Source organism: Pipistrellus kuhlii, unplaced genomic scaffold (assembly GCF_014108245.1).
Source record: "Pipistrellus kuhlii isolate mPipKuh1 unplaced genomic scaffold, mPipKuh1.p scaffold_m20_p_3, whole genome shotgun sequence".
NCBI lineage: Eukaryota > Metazoa > Chordata > Mammalia > Chiroptera > Vespertilionidae > Pipistrellus > Pipistrellus kuhlii.
Genome location: NW_023425529.1, coordinates 71,058,120 through 71,081,046, shown reverse-complemented (window position 1 = coordinate 71,081,046; position 22,927 = coordinate 71,058,120). Strand labels below are relative to the sequence as shown.

General features: G+C 37.4%; 1 protein-coding gene across 1 annotated transcript in view; it reads right to left on the bottom strand.

Moving 5' to 3' along the window:
* Positions 1-22,927, bottom strand: part of LOC118729753 (leucine-rich repeat and IQ domain-containing protein 1) — a 273,234-nt gene that overhangs the window by 189,355 nt on the left and 60,952 nt on the right. Inside the window, exons 7-8 of the mRNA XM_045587773.1 lie at positions 18,610-18,684; positions 11,353-12,987 (exon numbers count right to left, since the gene is read on the bottom strand). Coding sequence (XP_045443729.1) covers positions 11,353-12,987; positions 18,610-18,684 — 1,710 coding nt within the window. The remainder of the gene's footprint in view (positions 1-11,352; positions 12,988-18,609; positions 18,685-22,927) is intronic.

The following is a 22,927-nucleotide window of genomic DNA, read 5'->3' as shown; positions in this document are numbered from 1 at the left end:
GAGTGAATAGGAAGATTATGTGCTCATGAAGATATAAAAAAATATAAAGAAGTGATTAAGTCTATTCCTTGCTTAAGTAGCAAAAGAAACAATCCATATTTTTAAAACTTTGGGTGAATAAAATTTTTAGTTTCACAATTATTTTAGGAATTTCTCAATTAGTCATAATCTAAACATATACAGTGGTGCCTCGCATAAAGAACGCCTCGCACAGCGAACGCTGCACACAACGAACTTCATTTCATGATTCATACAACAAACTTCGTTTCACACAACGAAGTCGCCCGAGCTTCCACGACCGCTTTGCCCGAGCTTCCACGACTACTTCGCCCGAGCTTCCACGATCGCTGCCGATGTATTGCATCCTTCCGCGCAGGCACTGCAGGCAGTTGTTAGTCACTGCGCTTAACTTAAGCACGTATCGCGGCAATCGTTCTTCATTACGAATTAAATCACGCACGTATCACGGCAGTCGTCCTTTTAAGTTAAACTCAATATTTTTTTTATATCATGGCTTCTAAAAAAAGCAGGAAGGTGATTTCTGTTGAAATGAAACAGGAAATACTAAGTCCAAACTGCCCATCCATTGGAAGTCCAATCAAAAAGACTGGGTGACCCAAGTTATCTTCAACGAATGGATTCTGGAAACCTTTGCTCCTGCTGTGAAGAAATTCTTGCTGGAAAAAGAACTACCGCTCAAAGCCCTTCTGATACTTGACAATGCCCCTTCTCACCCAAAAGACCTAGAGGAAATATTGCAGGAAAATTATCCTTTTATCAAGGTGCAGTATTTGCCACCAAACACCACATCCATTCTTCATCCAATGGATCAGCAAGTTATTGCGAACTTTAAAAAACTCTACACTAGAGCCCTCTTTAATAAGGTGTTTGAAGAATGCAAGTTTGGTGGAGACAATATGACTGAACGAAAGTATTGGAAGGAGAAATTTGATGTCCTTATGGCAATACGACTTATACAGAAGGCCTGGGAAGAAGTGTCACAAAGGACCCTCATTTCTGCTTGGAAGATGCTTGTGCCTTCGTGGACCCAGGAAGAAGCAGTAGTTGATGACACAGAAGTGGTGAAGGACATCATCACAGTGGCCCAAAGGTTGGAATTAGAGGTAAAGGAAGAGGATGTAGAGGAGCTTATTGAGGAACACGAAGAAGAGCTGACAACTGAAGAGCTCCAAGCACTTCTGGTCCACCAACAGGACAATGCTCAAAGGGAAGCGTCATCTGATAATGAGGAGCAACAATCAAACAATCAACCAATCCCAACTGCTGACATCAAGAACATCCTGGTCAAATGGAAAGCAGTTCAGGAGTTTACCAATGCCCACTATCCGGATTCAGCTGAAGCAAACAGGATCAACAATCTTTATTCCGATACTCTTGTCCGTTATTTCCGGCAGAAGTTGGAGAAAAGAGAAAAACAAACGACTTTGGACAGGTTTTTCATGAAACCATCGGCCAAAAAGCAGAAAATGGATGAAGATGTGCAAGATTCGGTAGACTCTACTTAGTCTGTCTTAAAATTAAAAAAATGTGTGTTTTTTTAAAAAAAAAATTATGTTTTTAGATGTATCTAAATAAAAATAACAAAAAATTTATCTTTTTTTATGTCATCTTAGCATATTTTATGCTACAGAACAAATTATTTTTTTTAACATGTATTGTTATGGGAAAACACGTTTCACATAATGAACTTTTCGCATAACAAACTTGCTCCTGGAACGAATTAAGTTCGTTGTGTGAGGCACCGCTGTATGTTGGTGAAAATATTTTTCAAAAATGAGGATAAAAACCTCCATTCCCCACTCAAACAAAAGTGAGAGAATATTTCAGTGCTTACAGCATACATTTTAGGCAGACGGAAGGTGATCCAGATAGGAGACCTATAATGAAAGTAAGAAAAAAGACCAAAATAATTGGTAATAAAGACAAATACTGGCGGAGCTTGAAGATGGCGACCAAACAGTCGGACTTGTTCTGACTCTGGTCCCAGAACAGATAAAAGTAGCGTCTGAGTCGCTCAGGGAATGTTGATTGGCAGCTGAGGGGCAGCGGAGTTCTCAAGGAAGGTAGGGAGCTGTCCGCTGGACAGGATTTCCTGGCCGGGTGGCCAGCACTGCCGCACCGGCAGTGGCGGCGGCGGCAGTGGCGAGCTGTGGGCTGCGGCTCGGAGAGAAGGCTGCGCCACCTTACCAGGAAAGGAGTAGCTTCTCTGAGGCCTGGAAAACCCCAGCAGAGAGGTCCATCGAGCAGCTGAGAAGCCCGAATCGGCGCAAACACGTGGATTCAAGGGAGTTCTTCGGTCACACACGGAAAGGAGAAGGAACACCACATAACCAGACATCCTGAAAAGAGAGGCCATGGGGAGACAAAAACATAGTCCGCACATGAAAGAAAAGCAGGCATCACTAGAAAAGGAAGTAAACGAGTCAGAGGCAAGCAGCCTACCAGAGCAAGAATTCAGAGTAATGATCATAGGATGGCTAAAAAGAATGGAAGAGAAATTTGACAATAGCCAAGAAGAAATGAGGAAGAACCATGAGGAACTGAAGAAAAGCCCTGAGGAACTGAAGAACCAAGAAGAAATGAAAAATGACATCACTAGCATGAAGAAATCAATAGAAAGCATCAAGAGTAGACTAGATGAAGCAGAGGACCACATCAGTGAGCTAGAAGATAAGATGGAAAAAAATACCCAAGTAGAGCAACTTCTAGAAAAAAAGATTAAAAAGCAGGAGGAGAGCCTACGGGAGCTTTGGGACAATACAAAACAAAATAATATTCGAATAATAGGGGTTCCAGAAGGAAAGGAAACTGAGGTAGACATGAAAAAAGTATTTCAAGAAATAATGATAGAAAACTTTCCTGAAATAGAGAAGAAAAAAACACACAAATCCAAGATGCTCGCAGAGTCCCAAGCAAAATGAATCCCAGAAGACAGACTCCAAGGCACATTATAATTAAATTGGCAAACAATATCGACAAAGTAAGAATCTTAAAAGAAGCCAGAGAGAGACAGAAAGTTACATACAAAGGAACCCCCATCAGACTAGCAACTGATTTCTCAACAGAAGCTTATCAGGCCAGAAGGGAATGGGATGAAATATACAAAGTCATGCAAAGGAAGGGTCTGAATCCAAGAATACTGTACCCAGCAAGACTATCAATCAAAACTGAAGGGGAAATCAGGAGCTTCACAGACAAAAAAAGATTGAAGGAATTTATCTCCACCAAACCAACAATGCAAGAAATGCTAAAGGGTCTACTGTAAAAATAAAGAAATAAGAAGTGAAGAAGGAACATGGGTATAGAATAAAAATGGCGCCAAATGAGTACCTATCAATAATAACCTTAAATGTAAATGGATTAAATGCTCCAATCAAAAGACATAGGGTAACTGATTGGATAAGAAAACAAGACCCATACATCCGTTGTCTACAAGAAACCCAACTCAGAAAAAGATGCACACAGACTGAGGGTGAGGGATGGAAAAAAGTTTTCCAGGCAAATGGAAATGAAAAAAAAGCTGGGGTAGCAATACTTATATCTGACAAATTAGATCTCAGAGTGAAGGACATAATAAGAGATAATGAAGGCCACTTCATAATACTAAAGGGAACAATCCAACAAGAAGAAATAACCCTGGTAAATATATATGCACCCAATACAGGAGCAACCAAATACATTAAAAATCTGCTGGAGGACATTAAGAGAGAGATTAATAGCAATACAATCATAGTAGGAGATTTTAATACCCCACTGTCACCCTTCGACAAATCATCTAAACAAAAAATCAGCAAAGAAATATCAATCCTAAACGACTCACTAGACCAGATGGAATTAATTGACATCTTCAGAACACTGCACCCCAAAGCCACAGAATATACATTCTTCTCAAGTGCACATGGGACATTCTCAAATATAGACCACATTTTGGGACATAGGCAAAGTCTCTTCAAATTCAAGAAGATAGAAATCATATCAAGTATCTTCTCAGACCATAATGGCATAAAACTGGAAATTAACTACAATAAAAATAATCCAAAGAAATCAAACACATGGAGAATAAACAGCATGCTATTAAACAAGGACTGGGTTACCAGAGAAATCAAGGAAGAAATTAAAAACATCCTGGAAACAAATGACAATGAAAACACAACAATCCAAAATCTATGGGACACAGCAAAAGCAGTTTTGTGAGGGAAGTTCATATCCTTACAAGCCTATTGCAAAAAACTAGAAAAAAGGGTAACAGATGATCTAACTCAACAACTCAAAGAGTTAGAAAAGGAGCAACAAGAAAAGCCCAGTGTAAGCAGAAGGAAGGAAATAACAAAAATTAGAACACAGATAAACGACATAGAGACCAAAAAAACAATACATAAGATCAACAAAACCAAACAAGATAGATGGACCTCTAGCCAGGCTAACCAAGAAACAAAGAGAGAGGACCCAAATAAACAAAATCAGAAATGAAAGAGGTGAAATAACAACAGACCCCACCGAAATACAACAGATTGTTACAAAATACTACGAACAACTCTATGCCAACAAACTGAACAACCTGGAGGAAATGGACATATTCCTAGAAAAATACAAACTTCCAAAACTCAATCAGGAAGAATCTAAAAATCTCAATAGACCAGTGTCTTGGGAAGAAATTGAAACAGTCATCAAAAAGCTTCCAGCAAACAAAAGCCCAGGGCCAGATGGCTTCACAGGAGAGTTTTACCAAACATTCAAGGAAGAACTAAAACCTATCCTCCTCAGACTATTCCAAAAAATCCAAGAGAAAGGAACACTTCCAAACTCCTTCTATGAAGCCAGCATCACCCTAATACCAAAACCAGATAAAGACAACTCAATGAAAGAGAATTACAGGCCAATATCCCTCATGAACATAGATGCCAAAATCCTCAACAAAATTCTAGCAAATCAACTCCAGAAGAACATCAGAAAGATCATACACCATGACCAAGTAGGATTTATTCCAGGAATGCAAGGATGGTACAATATCCGCAAATCAATAAATCTGATACATCACATAAACAAATTGAAAGATAAAAATCATATAGTCATATCAATTGATGCAGAAAAAGCATTTGATAAAATCCAACACCCTTTCCTGATAAAAACTCTTAACAAGGTGGGAGTACAAGGATCAGACCTCAACATAATAAAAGCCATATATGATAAACCCACAGCCAACATTATACTCAATGGGCAAAAACTAAAACCATTCCCTCTAAGAACAGGAACAAGACAGGGATGCCCACTCTCACCACTCCTGTTTCACATAGTACTTGAAGTACTAGACATTGCAATTAGACAAGAGGAGGAAATAAAAGGCATCCAAATTGGAAAAGAAGAAGTAAAGTTATCCTTATTTGCAGATGACATGATATTGTACATAAAAAACCCAAAAGACTCCATTAAAAAACTAATTGACTTAATAAATGAATTTGGCAATGTAGCAGGATACAAAATTAATGCCAAGAAATCCATGGTATTTCTATACACCAACAGTGAAACTACAGAAACAGAGACTAAAAAAGCAATTCCATTTACCATCGCACCAAAAAAATTAAGATACCTAGGAATAAATTTAACTAAGGAAGTAAAGGACCTATATGCAGAAAACTACACGACACTGAAAAAAGAGATAGAGGAAGATGTAAGGAGATGGAAGAACGTACCATGTTCATGGATTGGTAGAATCAACATCATCAAAATGTCCATACTTCCTAAAGCTATTTATAGGTTCAATGCACTCCCCATTAAAATACCAACGGCATATTTCACTGACCTAGAAAGAACTCTCCAAAAGTTCATTTGGAACAATAAAAGACCCCGAATAGCCACAGCAATCCTGAGAAAGAAGGGTAAAGTAGGAGGGATCTCAATACCAGACTTCAAACTGTATTACAAAGCCACTGTTCTCAAAACAGCCTGGTACTGGCACAAGAACAGACATATATATAGATCAATGGAATAGAATTGAGAACCCAGATATCAACCCAAATCACTATGCTCAATTAATATTTGACAAAGGAGGCACGAATATACAGTGGAGTCAAGACAGTTTCTTCAATAAATGGTGTTGGGAAAACTGGGCAGACACATGCAAAAGAATGAAACTAGATCACCAACTTACACCATACACAAAAATAAACTCAAAATGGATGCAGGACTTAAACATCAGACAGGAAACCATAAAAATACTAGAAGCATCCACAGGCTGCAAAATCTCAGACGTATGCCAAAAGAACTTCTTCACTGATACTGCCCCTAGGGCAATGGAAGCTAAAGAGAAAATAAACAAATGGGACTACATCAAAATAAAAAGCTTTTTTACAGCAAAAGAAACCATCAACAAAACAACAAGAAAGCCCACGGTGTGGGAGAACATATTTGCAAATTACACCACTGATAAAGGTTTAATCTCCAACATCTACAGACAGCTGATACAACTAAATAAAAGGAAGGTGAATGATCCAATTAAGAAATGGGCAATGGACCTAAATAGAATATTTTCAAAAGAAGACAGAAGGAAGGCCAAAAGGCACATGAAAACATGCTCAAAGTCACTAATTATCCGAGAGATGCAAATCAAAACAACAATGCGGTACCATCTCACACCTGTCAGAATGGCCAACATCAACAAATCAACAAACGACAAGTGTTGGCGAGGTTGCGGAGAAAAAGGAACCCTCGTGCACTGCTGGTGGGAATGCAGACTGGTGCAACCACTGTGGAGAACAGTGTGGAATTTCCTCAAAAAACTGAAAATGGAACTCCCATTTGATCCAGTAATCCCACTCCTAGGAATATATCCCAAGAAACTAGAAACACCAATCAGAAAGGATATATGCACCCCTATGTTCATAGCAGCACAATCTACAGTAGCCAGAATTTGGAAACAGCCTAGGTGCCCATCAGCAGATGATTGGATCCCAAAACCATGGTACATCTACACAATGGAATACTATGCAGCCATAAAAAAGAAGGAATTCTCATCATTTGCAGCAACCTGGATGGAATTGGAGAACATCATGCTGAGTGAAATAAGCCAATCAATGAAAGAGAAACACCACATGACCTCACTCATTTGTGGATAATAAAGATCATTATAAGCTGATGAACCAAAAGATAGATACAGAGACAGTAAAGCAACAAGCAGATTGTCAAATTTCAGCGGGGAGGGGAGGAGGATCTGGGGGAGATAATAGATCAACTGAAGGACTTGTATCCATGCATATAAGTACAACCAATGGACATAAAACTCTGGGGAGGGAGGGGATGTGTGGGAGGGAGGGAGAGGGGAAAAATCAATAAAATATGTAAAAATAAATAAATAAATGTTTAAAAAAAAATAAAAAAAAAAGACAAATTCTGCTCTAGCCAGTTTGGTTCAGTGGATATAGCGTCGGCCTGTGGACTGAAGGCTCCAAGATTTAATTACAGTCTTGGGTGTATGTGTATATATACATATGTGGGAGTTTACTCTCAATTATTCTTGAGTTCAACCCAAAGAGTGTCAGTCGCCTATGGTAAATTGAAAATACAAAAGTAACAAAAGCAATGACTATGTTTTACTTTACAGAACATCTGTTCTGGGCCACATGTCAAATCTATTAAACTTGAAGAAATAATATTGTTTAAAAATTCAGGCTGCAGAGACTGAATGTGAGGTATAATTAGATGATTAAATAAAAGAGAATCTTACTTCACATAAGTTATGTACCATCATCACTTTATTATGATTTGCCTTGTATAAGGAAAGTGAGTCGTCTGGTCTAAAAGTAAACCAGCTGCTAAAATACTATAATTTAGCCGAAACCGGTTTGGCTCAGTGGTAGAGCGTTGGTATGCGGACTGAAAGGTCCCAGGTTCGATTCCGGTCAAGGGCATGTACATTGGTTGCAGGCACATCCCCAGTAGGGGGTGTGCAAGAGGCAACTGGTCAATGTTTCTCTCTCATCAACGTTTCTAGCTCTTTATCTCTCTCTCCCTTCCTCTCTGCAAAAAAAAAAAAAATCAATAAAATATATATATATTTTTAAATACTATAATTTATTTCATGTTATAATGTCATATAAAAAAATTCTGCCCTGTTGGTATGGCTCAGTTGGTTAGAGTGCCATCCCATGCACTGAAGGGTCACTCCTGGTAAGGGCACATATCCAGGTTTTGGGTTTAATTCCCAGTCATGGCACATCTGGATTGATGTTTCTTTCTCTCTTCCTCACTATTCCTCTCTCTCTTTCTACAATCAATGAAAAACATGTCTTCAGGTGAGGACTTAAAAATATACATATATCCTTATATTCAGTGACTACCCACCCCCCCTCTGGTTGTTATTTAAAGCAAGTTACCACTTTGAGCAAAATACCAAAAAATAAAAGAAAAAAAATAGCAAAACTAGGAAAAAGTAAAATACATTAATTGTCAATAATCACCAATCTTCAGTCATATCCTTTTGTCATATTATTGCATAGAGTGGATGGCCCAGCATTTTCAATTTAAGAATTTATTTGATGAAACTGGCTATTAGGCAGCTCTCAAAAATCAATTTGCCTTTTTTTCAAGTACTTGCAATCCACATTTGACAATGACAATTAGGAGCCCTAGACTGTTGTCAACAATCCTACAAAGTAGGCATTGCTCTTCCCAGTTTACAGAAGACAAAATTGCGATTCATAATGGTTCAGTGCCTTGCACAAGGTAACGCAGACAGTAAATAGCAGAAATAAAATTAGAACCCTGGCCAAGGCCAGTTTGGCTCAGTTGTAGAGCGTCGCTCTGTGGACTGGAAGGTCCCAGGTTCAATTCCGGTCAGGGGCATGTACCTTGGTTGCGGGCACATCCCCAGTAGGGGTGTGCAGGAGGCAGCTGGTCGATGTTTCTCTCTCATCGACGTTTCTGGCTCTCTATCTCTCTCCCTTTCTTCTGTTAAAAATCAATAATATATATATATATTAAATTAGAACCCTGATCTTACCTGCTACATCACTTGTTAGTACTTTATTAAATTACTCTCAAATAATTTTATATCAATTTCCTTTTTAATCAATACAGTTTTGAAACTGTGAAGTTACTAATAATATGGAGATAAGATGAACATTCAGCCAGATTTATTTATTCATGCTCCCATTCATCCACCCCATAGTCAATTGATCAAAACCACTACTTGTCTGGCAATACAAGAAGCAGAACTGATTTGTGTCCTAAAGGCTTAAAGTGAGAGATTAATATAAGCAAATTAAATTAATTACTGACTGAAATTCCAGAAGAGTAAACTTTTCTTTTCTAAAGATCCTCTCCAGAGGACCTTCCAATTATGGCAATGGGTGCTCAAGATAAGATCAAAGATGGAAAGCTATGAGTTTAGAAAATCAAAGTAATAAAGTGAGTCATAGGTCAGCAGCAGTGGTGAATGAAAACACCATGATAAGTCATCTGCTAGAGTCATTACAAAATGGTATTTTACAAGACTTCAATATTTATATTGCACATTTACACATATTTTTCATCCCTATACTATATATTTTGAGGCTTCAAAGAAAAATTAAATGTTTGAGATAGTTGCTTTGAGAAGTGGTGAGAGGATTTCAGGATCCTTCGGAACACTGCTATTCCAGCTGGTGGATGGACCAGCCCCAACAGCATCACCCAGGGTCACTGTAAAAAGGCAGAGCGTTGGGACTGGTCACCAGACCTACGGAATCAGAATCAACCCCAGGCGATCTGTGTACACGTTGCAGCTTGGGATGCTAACTGCACTCTGAGAAGTAAAAGAAAGCGTTAATCCTCACTTTATGTACATCGACAAGAGTTCCAGGGGAGGAACTGAGTTGTCAGGAGAAGAAATGCCAAAGAGAAGGAGTTCACACATTTTAACTTCCTCTGTGCTCTTCTCCTTGAACTGAACAGAGACCCACAAGGAAGGGGAGCCCTGCTGTCTCCCTAACTTCAGTTTTACCTTCCAAACAAGTACATGAAGCTGTTACCAATGCTTAGTCCAGACAGACATTCATGAGGAAAATTAGTGTAAATAAAAGAGTTAGTAGCTAACATCATTACTTCAAAAAGCCTGCAGCAGCATCTTTGAGAAAGCAGAAAAAGAATGATTCCAAAGATAATGAAGCCAAAAGTTAAAAACAAACAAACAAAAGAGCTAACCAGAGATTCTATAAATCTGACAGACATGGCAAATGCATTGCTTAAGAAAGAGAGGAAAAGTAGTGCCTGTTTCTTACACTGTTCTTTGATACCCCATGGATTTCTTAAAATCCCACTGTCTTCTCTTCTCACAGAATACCCTGAAATTGTATTTACAGTAGTTACCAAAATCTGTATTTCTCTGCAGGTTATTTGTTTAATAACTTTTTCTCTACCACAGTAAGTTCCATAGGGGCAGAGACTGAGTTTTGTATTCATCCCTTTGTTCCAGCAGTAAATACTGACTGATTATTAGATAGATGAATATTTGCTGAGTGAATAATAAAAAACGCATGTAAATTAATGTGAATGTTTCCTTTCCTAGGCATCTGTCTATATGAAGAAACTAATTTTATTAAATACATGTGAGTTTCAGGCCCTTGGATAAATACATGATTTTTTTTAATGATAAGGTGGTTTGTTTGTTTTTATATTTCACTATTTGAAAATTCTTCCCTGTTTTTCTACACGTGTCAGTTTCTGTCTTAATTTTAATTGAAACATGGGTTCCATAAACACAGAAAATTAGTAGCAGTTGGTGACAACTATTTTAAATTTCAGGCATATATCCACCATGTTCACATTGCACATGACTAAATAATGTTTTTATAGAAATTCTTGAGTCTTCTATGGTTATAGTATGCAGTTCTTTCATGGCAACTTTCAAGTACAGGGAAATTAGTTTCATTCCAAACGCAGCCACTAGGTGGTAATGTTGCTCAAGACTACAGCAAATGCCTAACTGAATAACAGGAATTTCCTATTTAATCAACCTTACATTCCCAGATGCCTCCACTCTTAGAAAATTAACGACTTTAGGGCCCTTAACCACAGGCTTCAACATATAAATAAAAGCTTTTAAAAGTGATTCGCTGAGGGAGAAAATGCCCTTAATAATTTTAATTGAGATCTCAAATGGAAGCAATATTTCATAAAGGACATAATTATTGAATATAAAATATACTTTCCAAAATGGGAGATATCTTTAATGCTATCAACAATAAAAATATATTAAAAAAATAAGATAGAATATGCCTTCCACTAATATTTTAAAAGTTACAGTTATAAAATGAATTGCCATTAAGTAAGACAATATGTTATAAAATTACAAAATACCTGTTGAAAAGTATCCCATGGGCCACACTGAAGAATTTCTTGTGTATTCAAAGGGGGCATCGTGTTGGCTGGACATTTCACAAGTCTCTTTCTCTTAACAATCTTCTTTTGCTGATTTTGCTTAAAAATGTCTGACCAGGATTTAACAGATTTTATCCAAGCTTGCCTCTTTTCTTCAATAGAAGATAGAAGTGTTGGCTCTGGTACACAGCAGGTCACAACACTCTCACATTCAGCTCTATTTTCATGATATTCTTCTGGAATTTCTTTAATCTTAGACTTTAGAGAGATTACTTCTTTAAGAACCAAGGAGTTTGTTGTATTATTTCCACTCAAGTCTTCACAAGGAGCATGTCTACCTAAAATATAATTTTGCTTGCTTATTTTCCTTTCAACATTTATCAGAGCATCACTGCCACCAACGATTACATCACTATTCAGAGCATTGCCTTTTGGGTTCTCCTTAGTTTCTTCAGATTTTAAATCAATTTCTTTTCCTTGAAGTATTACATTCTCACCTATATATTCAGAATGCTCTAATGTTAGGGGTTGTAGTTTTTGTTTCAGTGAAATCACTGAACTGTCATCCACTTCATATAATGTTCCATTCTGTTGTGATATTTCTTCTTTTTCTACTTCTGGTGTCTTATTCTGTTGATTATCTGTGGTTATTTTCTGTGACTCATTGTTTTTCACCTCATTAATTTCTTGATTATGTCCCAATATTATTTGGGTTTCTTGTAGTGTATTCTCGTTTATGGCAGCATTCATGGTTACTTCCTTTTGTATTGGACAGATTAACTCTTGTAGCTGAAACTGTTCTTTCACGTAATCCTTTAGATCTGGGTTTTCCAATTCAGTTTTTTGGTCTATGGTTTCATATTTTCCTTCTTGCTTGACCAATTTCTCTGAACATTGTTGTTTTGCCTGGTCTTCATTTTTTTCTTCCATTTTAAATTCTGCCAAAATTGCTTGGGTTGATATAGATTCTTTTAATTGCACTGGTATTGATTCTTTCAGTGCAAACTGTCTATCTATATTCTCTCTCTCACTCATCTTTTCATCAAGCCAAAAGGGAGCAGCTTCCCACTTCTTTGACTTTTCCACTCCTAGCATTTTGGGTATTTCATCCTTATTCTTTTCTTTATCTTCAACAGTTAAATGTGTAGCATTATGGTCCTCCTTTTTTAATGCTCTACTTATCATTAGCTGTTTCCTTCCATCTTCTTTTAATCTTATTTTTTCCTTATTTAGTAGTTGCTCTTTTTCTTGTCTCAGGATGTTCTTTTTTTCTTCATATTCTTTTTCTCTCTTTTTTCTTTCCTCTTGCTTCTGCCTTTGTATTTCTTCTTCTCTCCTTTTTTCCTCCTCTAATCTTTTTTGTATTTCTTCTTCCATCTGTCGTATTTTTGCTTCCTTTTCTTTCCACTCTTGTGCTTTTTTTTTCTTATTTTCTATTTGTTCTTTTATAATTGGACCATATTTTCGGTAGACCACAAATGCTCTATATTTAGTTTGAATTTTTACAGCTGCATTATGCTGCATTTTTAATAAACGCATTTTTTCTTTTTCCTGCAGGTCTTTAAATCTTGTTCTTTCTTCTTCCATTTGTAAATGCAAATTCCTAATAAATTCCTAAAATAAAGGTAAATAGTAGTCAGCATAAACTAAATGTGTGATGTTATTGAAATACAATCTAAAAAATATTAAAAACAAATACTAAAACTAAAATAATAATAAAATTAATATACAATTCTCTTGGAAAAACTAATTTTTAAAAAGGATATTACTTTTTTAGATATTTAAGAGCTTCTATCAAGTTAGTAAGTTGATACTCTAATATTGATGAATTCTTTGAAGATAAAAAGCAAATAAAAATGGCACAGTCAGTGTGGCTCAATGGCTTGGACATCATCCCATCCACCAAGAGGTCACTGCTTTAATTCCCTGTCAGGGCACAGGGCATATGCCTGAATTGTGGGCTCAATTCCCAGAAGGGTGCCTGCAAGAGGCAGCTGATCAATGTTTCTCTCTGATAGTCATTTCTATCTCTATCTTCCTTTCCCTTCCCATTTCTCAAATCAATAAAACATATATATATATTTTAATGACACAAGAGAAAAAGCAAGAGAAATTACAAGCCAAAATTTGTGTAGGACAAAAGGAATTCAACTTTCTGAGAAGGAAGTTCTGATAAAGGAGACTCCCAGAGCTAGCACAGGGACTCCAGAATTAGCCTAGTCACACATCTTATTCTTTCATAACTATTAAGAACATTGAGAAGCATCCATATTGTATTAAATGAGACTATTTGGAGTTAGGTGAGAAAATACAATAATCACTGGAATTGTAAAACAAAAATAAATAGATCAACAAAATTTAGCAAATATTTTATGAAAACTGACAAAAAGTAATAAAAAACAGTTTAAGAAGAAGAACCAATTTCTAAGAAAAGATAGTGATTAAAGAAAATAAAAATTTAAATAAATAAAAAGTTAAAAAACATATTTAAACAGAAGCTCATTAAAAATAAAATGTAAGTGCTCAAAAATAATTTTTAAAGGACTCAAACAGAAATAAAAATAGAATGGCTTAACAGCTGACTGACTAAAGAAAACCTTCTAAAAGGATGTTTTTCCCTAAGCAGCATACAAAATAATGACATGAACTATAAGACAGAGGTGTTTAAGTATAAAGAGGATAAACACAGAAACTCACATGACTAGTAGAAGTTCCAGAATAAAGAGCTGAGAAAGTTTGAAGGGAATAGAAAAAATGTTCTCTAAACCAAGAAAATGGCAGAAGATAAAGAGCTGATGTAACACACACACACACACACACACACACACACACACACACTACATTCATGTACATGGTAATGACTGTTCAGAACTCTAAGAACTGTAAGGTTCCTGAAGGCATGGGTTATTTTCTATTGATACACTAGAGGCCCGGTGCACAAAATTCATGCATGGAGGGGTGGTGGTGGTGATGGTGTCCCTCAGCCCAGCATGCACCCTCTCCAATCTGGGACCCCTTTAAGGATGTCTGATTGCTCATTTATGCCAGATCCCATTGGGATCGAACATCCCTCTCACAACCCAGGACTGCTGACTCCCAACTGCTCGCCTGCTTGCCTTCCTGATTGCTCCTAACCGCTTCTGCCTGCCAGCCTGATCACCCCTAACTACTCCCATGCCAGCCTGATTGATGTCTAACTGCTCCCCTGCCAGCCTGTTTGGCCCCAACTCCCCTCCTCTGTTGGCCTGACCACCCCTAATTTCCCTCCCCTACAGGGTTGATTGCCTCCAACTGCCCTTCCTTGCAGATTCCTCTCAACTGCCCTCTCTTGTAGATCTGGTCCCTCCTAACTGCCCTTCCCTGCTGGCCATCTTGTGGTGGCCATCTTGTGTCCACATGGGGCAGGATCTTTGACCACATGGGGGCAGACAGCTTGTGTGTTGGAGTGATGGTCAATCTGCATATTACTCTTTTATTAGATAGGACAGAGGCCTGGTGGACAGGTGGAGACCAGCTGGTTTGCCCTGAAGGGTGTCTTGATTCTGGGTAGGGGTTCCCTTGGGGCGTGAGGTGGCCTGGGCAAGGGGCCTGTGGTGGTTTGCAGGCCAGCCACACACCCCCAGTGACCCAAGCAGAGGCCCTGGTATCTGGAATTTATTTACCTTCTACAATTAAAACTTTGTAGCCAGGAGCATAGCCAAGCCTTTTGCTTCCTCTGTGGCTGCCGCCATTTCTGTTTGGATTTGTTTACCTTCTATAATTGAAACTTTGTAGCCTTAAGTGAAGGCCTAGGCTGGCCAGGGTGTGTGGAAAGCTTGGCTTCTTCCATTGCCTGGGAAACCCAAGCCTCCCTCCTGCTCTCTGTGGCCGCAGCCATCTTGGTTGGGGTTAATTTGCATGCTCACTCTGATTGGCTGGTGGGTATGGCTGGTGGGTATGGCAGAGTGATGGTCAATTTGCATATTACTCTTTTATTAGATAAGATTACTGTATCTTGAGCACTTATAGAAGTGTCTGGCAGACAACTAAAAGCCAGTAAATATATGTAGATGAATGTAAAATTAAACAAATTTGCAATGCAAATATACCTTTAAATTATTAAAACTAAATGGTAATAAATTTGGATTGTAAACCCAAGGAAACAAATTATTTAGATTTAAAAGCAAAAGTTAAAACATTTCAAGGATGCAAAGTCTGAGAAAAATTTCTATCCAAAAACGTTTCTAGACAAGTATTTTGATACATATAAAAAATCAAACTGATCCCAAAAGTAGTTAAGATTAGGGATTCAAAGAATACTGATTATCAAAAGCCATTAACACTTAGCACTTAATTTTTTTATTTTACTGTCTTCTCCCTTCCATCATTTTACTTAAGAAGACAGCTGTTACTCTTCCTCTTTTTTATGTAATGTGCCTTTTTTTTTTTTTTCCTGGCTGCTTTTAATAATATTTCTCCCTTTGTCTTTAATTTCAATAGTTAGGTGTAATTTTATTTGTATTGATTCTAACTGGGGATCATTAATCATCTTTAAATGTTCAGAATGATTTTTAAAAGATAATTTAAAACCATTTCAACTGTTATGTCTTCAGACCCCATTGCTTCTGTTCCAATCTTTCTTTCCAAGATTAATATTGTAAATATTTTATCTTTACACTGTATCACATATGTCTTGTGCTCTTTTCTGCTTTTCCAATTTTTTTCCTTTCTGTGGTTTAATTTAGATATTTTCTACTTCAGTTTCACTAATTTTTTCTCATTGTGTCAAATATTCACTAAATTTTAATTTTATATACTGAAGTTTTCAACTTTAAAATGTATGTTTGATACTTCATTATAGATTCTAATTCTCTTTTCATATTACCTATCTGTTTAACTGTTTTACTGTTGCATGAGAGTTTTAGCTATTTTAATAGCTCTTCTAATTCCAACATTTGGGTTACCTGCAGGGAAGATACAATGGTCATTTTTGTCACTCATATGAATCTGTCTCCTCACAGGCCTAACAAGATTTTTATTTAAAAACGGACAGTAAAGACAATTCTATTATAATATGTAACTGCACCAAATCAACATGTTTATACTTTAAGCTTATGCAATGCATATGCCAAATATATTTTAATGAAATAATAATAATAAAGCCAGTAGAAACCTACCTTTTCTAGAATTTATTTATATAAATAAAGAAAAGATTTGAAGGAAATACAAAGAAAACTAATATGTTTAGCTGAATAACAAGATTATGGAAATTTCTATCTATTTTATCTTTATAATCACTTAAAATAATTTTATATAAATAAAAGCTAAAATTTAATATGTCAATAGAATTACTTAAATGCAAATGGGTTTGCCAAAACCGGTTTGGCTTAGTGGATGGAGTATCAGCCTGTGGATTGAAAGGTCCCAGGTTCAATTCTGGTCAAGGGCATGTTTGCGGGCACATCCCCAGTTGGGGGGTTAGATGCAGGAGGTGGCTGATCTATGTCTCTCTCTCATTGATATTTCTAACTCTCTATCCCTCTCCCTTCCTGTCTGTAAAAAAAAAATCAATAAAATATATTTTTAAATAATAAAATAAATGCAAATGGATTATTTAGCACATTCAACTAATTGTGTTAAAAAATGCAGTAACTTTTCATAATATTTTTCAATCATAATGAAATGCTCATATAGTTTGTTTCCTTAAGTCTTAAAAAATTTAAAATTTTTTTGATATCCAAATCCAGCCTAGTACCAGGAATGCTCAGGACCTACTCAAGAAGGCTAATAATCCTTTCCACTAATACACACAGGGTAAAATAAGATTGTTGTTAAGAGTGTTGAGTTTGACAGTTGAATAGTAGTCAATTTCTCAGAGGAAATTAAATTGGCTAATTGAAATAAGCAAATATTCTAGAAAAATCAATTGTACTGTACAAAACTCTGTTCCTAAAGTGTTAACAAAAATTCTTATTGGCAGTTCATCTCATGGTAAAATTGCATAACATGTAATGAACCTAAAGCAGTCATATTTTAGAGCAAATAATTAAAATGTAAAAGCTATCAAGACTACATTATAAAATTTCCAAAAGCCTCCTAATATTTAAATTAAAAAAGGGGGCAATAGTTGAAAAATAACATGTAAGGAAAAAATTACATCTAGAAAATTTGTACTTTAGAAAATTAATTTTCATTTGAAATGCTAACAACAAGCTACCCATGAAAAACACACATGGTGTCAAAACAAGCCAGAGGAAAATCATTTGGGGGAGGGGGGGAGTGAAGAAGGATCCCAAGTCAAATTTACAGAAAATATCCCTTTATTAACTTTTGGTGGAGAATATGTTTGTATATTTTCAGAAAACAATTCTGAGACTATGTGGATTCCTGCAACACAGAGGAATTGACAGGAGTGCTCCAGCCATGAAGACAGAAGAGAAACAGTCAGAGATGGAAGACACTGACGCCTTGCCATACTAGCAGACAGCAGTTGTGCGTCGCTGAAAGATGCCCAGGACCAAACCAGAGACTGTCGGACCTGCATCACCACCATTTGTCCACCAACCAGATCCGAAATATCATGGCTGCCATGTGCACATAAGTAACTGTTTGACATTGAAATTGGGACTCAAAAGAACTGTTAGCCCAGAAAGGAACTCACTACAGACTGATTTAATTTGCCTCTCAGAATAACCATTATGGCTTGTCTCAATTTTGGTTCTTATAAGGGTATTTCTTGTATCACATGATCTAACACATCTAGGGGAAATAATGAACAACATAAAATGATGAACAGAAACAGACCTGGAGACAGAGAAGTAGCGATCAGACTCTCAAACCTCAGAGGGAAGGTAGGGGAGGGTTGGGGTAAGGGAGAGAGAGCAACCAAAGGACTTGTATGCATGCATATAAGCATAACCAGTGGTCATGGACAACAGGGGGGTGTGGGCATACATGGGGAGGGGTTTGGGGTGGTAATGAGAGGATGAGGACAATTATGTAATACATAATCAATAAAGAAAAAAATTTAATTATAATTCTTTTATATAGACATATTCACTCACCAACCAGTTTCTTTTTTTTATCAGGACATTCTATTTCAAAAACAGTTTCTAATGATTAATGAATGTTTAAAACTTTAGTAATTTAAATCCTACACCAGCTAGGCAATATTATTTTAAAATGTTCATTTTAGGCATAGTAACTTATTTCAAATGAAACTGACTGTTGCACTCAGTAAAAACAACAAATAGATACCTCATGTTGTTTAAATTTCTCTTTCCATATTTTCTCTTCTTCAAGGAGTTCATCATTCATCTTGGCCTGTTCTTGCTGAACACATTAAAATATTAGATTCAAATGTCAGAAACATTATGTTCATTATACATGATTCTCACAACATGTATTTGTAAATAATGGTTAAAACAACTCATTTAATGGTGCTCAATTATTAGTACTAGGATAATATAACTTCAATCTCAACCTACAGTGTCATATAAATAACACCTAGGGCTCCCATTTTGAACACATAAAGATGTTTGTAACCTGGGAAAGTGATTTTATATATGTGAGCATGTTTATTCATATAATAAAGAGCACCAGGTAGAAATAGTGTTGGACAATACCAAAGTGACAAATAGTGTTCATAAGATGGGCTTTGCATTGCAATATTTTTCTCTCCACACCATCCCACTTAATTCACATAGTAAATCAGTTCAGTGGCTAGCATTTCTTTAAGGGGTAAAGAGAGAAAGAGAAATATTGACGTGAGAAACATTGATCGGTTGCCTACCATGTGGGCCTCAACCTAGGTATGTGCCCTGACTGGGAACTCAACCTGCAACATTTTTGGTGTGTAGGATGATACTCCAGCCAACCGAGTCATCTGGCTAGGGTGTGGTTTTCTTTTAATAACATTTTACTAGCACATATTTTGTGAAGGATCTGAAGAATAAACAAAAATAAACAAAATATAATTCCTTTTACTCTAAAAACTAACCTTTAATATGGGAACATTATCACAAGTTCACACATTACTTCAAGTTTAGCAGAATAAGTTTATTGAAAGAGAATATCATATAGAATCATGGTAAGAATAGGTGTTATAATTGGTGGATCATGAATGGTTTCATGCAGAAGATTGTATTTGAAATTAGTAGACTTTCAAGAAGTTGGACAGACACTTTAGGCATGCATTAAATGTTTTTGAACTATAAGAAAATGACAATAGCTCTGTGTTTAGGAAAATCATGATGTCACATTAGCTAGAATTAGAGACAGAAAACCCAGGAGACACCATATGATCAGCAAGATAGATATTAGCAAAGTCCATGTGAGAATTAATGAGGGCCTCTGGATAGCGTGGCAGGAGCAAGAACAGATACAAACATAATGTGAACATGAAATTGCCACAAATGGCCAACTCATTGGATATAAAGGTAATGGAAAATTTCTTTGAAAATTGTCTTATGTGAGTTATGGGAACTTTTGATGGGATTTAAGAACGTAAAAAAATATCCTCCTCACAGCTCTATGGTGGATGAGTCTGTGAAAAATAAAAAGTAGGTAGATCAATTAGAGAACATAATACACAGCCAAAGCTAGACATTAGCACACCCTGAACTATGGAGTAGCAGTAGATATATGGATGAAAGGATAGACGATACAACTATTTTTTTTTTTTTAAGAAGAGGATAATAAAACAGCAGGAAGAGTTTAAAAAGGTCCTCATCTTTCTACCTCGGGCTATGATGGCAATGCTGTTCATCAAAATAAAGAACACCAAAGGAGGAACATGATTCAGAAAGAAAGACAATGCACTCAGTTTTAGATACATTAAGTTCTAGGTGTGAAGTATCAGTAGGACAGTTATGTCATTAATTTACTTTTGTTATAAATATAGATTTGGTTGTAAACAGCTAAGGCTATGAATGAGATTAATAAGAAAAGAAGGACAAGGGAAAGGTGGGGGGTAAGGCCTGGGCTGGGGTGCAGGGGCAGGCTGGGAGAGGACAATGCGGGCGGGCATATGTAATACTCTCAACAATAAAGAATTAAAAAACAAAGAAAGCCTTGGTAATGTCATATTCAAGGAAAAAGAATAAAGAAACTTAAAAAAAATGGATATCAAGGAGGAAATTCCAAACATACAAGAGAATTAAGGCAGGCAGTGTGGTCCCACAGAAGTCATGGGAAAGAGTAATGGCCAACAATCACATTTTTGCTGGCATAAAATATGATAGAGGCCAAAATAAAAACTGAAAATGAGCCTGAGAGTATGGTAACTTAGAAGTCATTGGTTAGTTTTGTCAAGAACAGCCTCACTCAGTGGGATGGTGGTAAGTAACTAGCAAGTTTACAATTGAACAAGACAAGGAAATGGATGCAGCAAAAATAACACACTTTTGAGAAGCTGGACTGTGGCCCGGCCTGTGTGGATCAGTTGGGTGAGTGTCATCCCATGTTCAATTCCCAGTCAGGACACAGGCCCAGGTTGCAATTTGGGGGGGGGGGGGGGGTGAGTCAACCCATCCATGTTCCTCCCTCACATAGATGTTTTTCTCTTCCTTCCTCTCTCCTAAAAATCAATGAAACCATTACATATATATATATATATATATATATATATATATATATATATATATAGAAGCTAAGTATGATCAGTATAGCTAGAGAGCTTGATAAAATGAGATATTACAAACAAAGGCAATCTCATGATTTTCCCTTTGTTTTGTTTCTAGGATGGGAGGAAACTGAACATGTTTATAAAAAATAAGAAAGGAGGAAGTTGAAAGGGGTGTTTTGAATATAATATAACAAAAAGCAGGTAAACTGGAAAATTAAATAGCTGAAGAGAACAAGCTAGCCTTTAGAAGAAGAGGAAACACTTGTTACTGAGATACTGATACAGAAGCAAAGGCAAAAGAAAAGGTGAGTAGAGATTAATACTAAATAAATATGTGATTAGAAAGAAGAGGAAGGTTGTAATTAATGCAAACATGTTATGTGATCAGATGCTAATAATGAGAGAGCAATTGGGTGGAACTCATGGAAAGAGATTTACAATAGCAGTTTTGAGGAGAAGAGGAAACTAACAATGGTACAGAAAAGAACTACTAAAAGGAAATAAATCACATATTTAAAACCCATCATAAAATTATGGAATTGGCCTCACCAGAAATTTTAAGCCTCAAGGTATAACAAAGCACATATTTAGGAATTCACTAAATCTAATAATGTCATTTTTAAAATCATAAATTTATGATAGAAATAACCATATTTATCTTATTTGTGGAAAGAAAATATAACTAAAGGAAAGCTAAAAATTAAGAGTTTGTTAGAAATAAAAATATGACCAAAGTGGTATAAAATATAACAATTACTTTAACTTATTTTCTATACTAGTGACCTGGTGCACAAAATCCGTGCACATTAAAAGGGAATTAATTAGATGAAATAATTTAATATTGCTATTTGCCCTTTCTCTATAATAGAAATGTCAAAGATGAAAGAAAATTAGTAAAATGTATATGAAAATTTTCCTCCTGTCAGTCTGGGGTTCACCAAGGGACCCAGAGTCAAGTTCCCACCCACCCACATGCACCTCAAAATCCTGTGAGACCCAGACCCAGCTGGCCCACCCACCATTGGGCTAGATCCAGACCCAGCCAGTCCCACCCTGTCAAGCCCTGCCTGGCAGGGGCCATAGCCTCAGGTCCCACATCAAGCCCCACTGGGTGGGGGTCCCCCAACCCAGCACTGCGGTGAACCTTGAGGTCCCCCGTCAAGCCTCACTGAGTCGGGGGCATGGCCTGAGGTCCCCCAGCCTGGCACTGGGGTTGGGGTGAGAAGCCTGAGGTCCCCTAGCCCAGCACCAGGATGGGAAGTGCACTTTGAGGTCCCCTGTCAAGCCCTGCCAGGTGGGGGACATGACCTGTGGTCCCCTGTCAAGCCCCATGGGGGTGGGGTAGGGCATAGCCTCTATGGGAGCTTGGCCTCAGCTGTGGATGCAGCCATCTTTGTGATGGAGTGAGGGTAAGTTAGCGTATTCCCTCTTTATTAGATAGGACTAGAGGTCCAGTGCACAAAATCCATGCATGGGGGGCGCGGGCTGTGTGTCCCTCAGCCCGGTTTGCACCCTCTCCAATCTGGGACCTTAATGGGCATTTGGACATCTCTCTCAAAATCCAGGACTTCTGGAGTCTCACAACTGCTCACCGGCCTGCCTTCCTGATTTCCGCTAACCACTTCTGTCTGCCAGCCTAATCACCCCCTAACCATTCCCATGCTAGCGTGATTAATGTCTAACTGCTCCCCTGCCAGCCTGTTTGCCCCCAACTTCCCTCCTCTGCCAGTCTGGTCACCCTTAACTGCCCTCCCCTGCAGGGTTGACCACCTCCAACTGCTCTCCCTTGCAGGCCTGGTGCCTCCCAACTGCCCTCCCCTGCTGGCCATCTTGTGGTGGCCCTCATGTGTCCACATGGGGGAAGGATCTTTGACCACATGGGGGAAGCTATCTTGATCTTGTGTGTTGGAGTGATGGTCAATCTGCATATTACTCTTGTATTAGATAGGA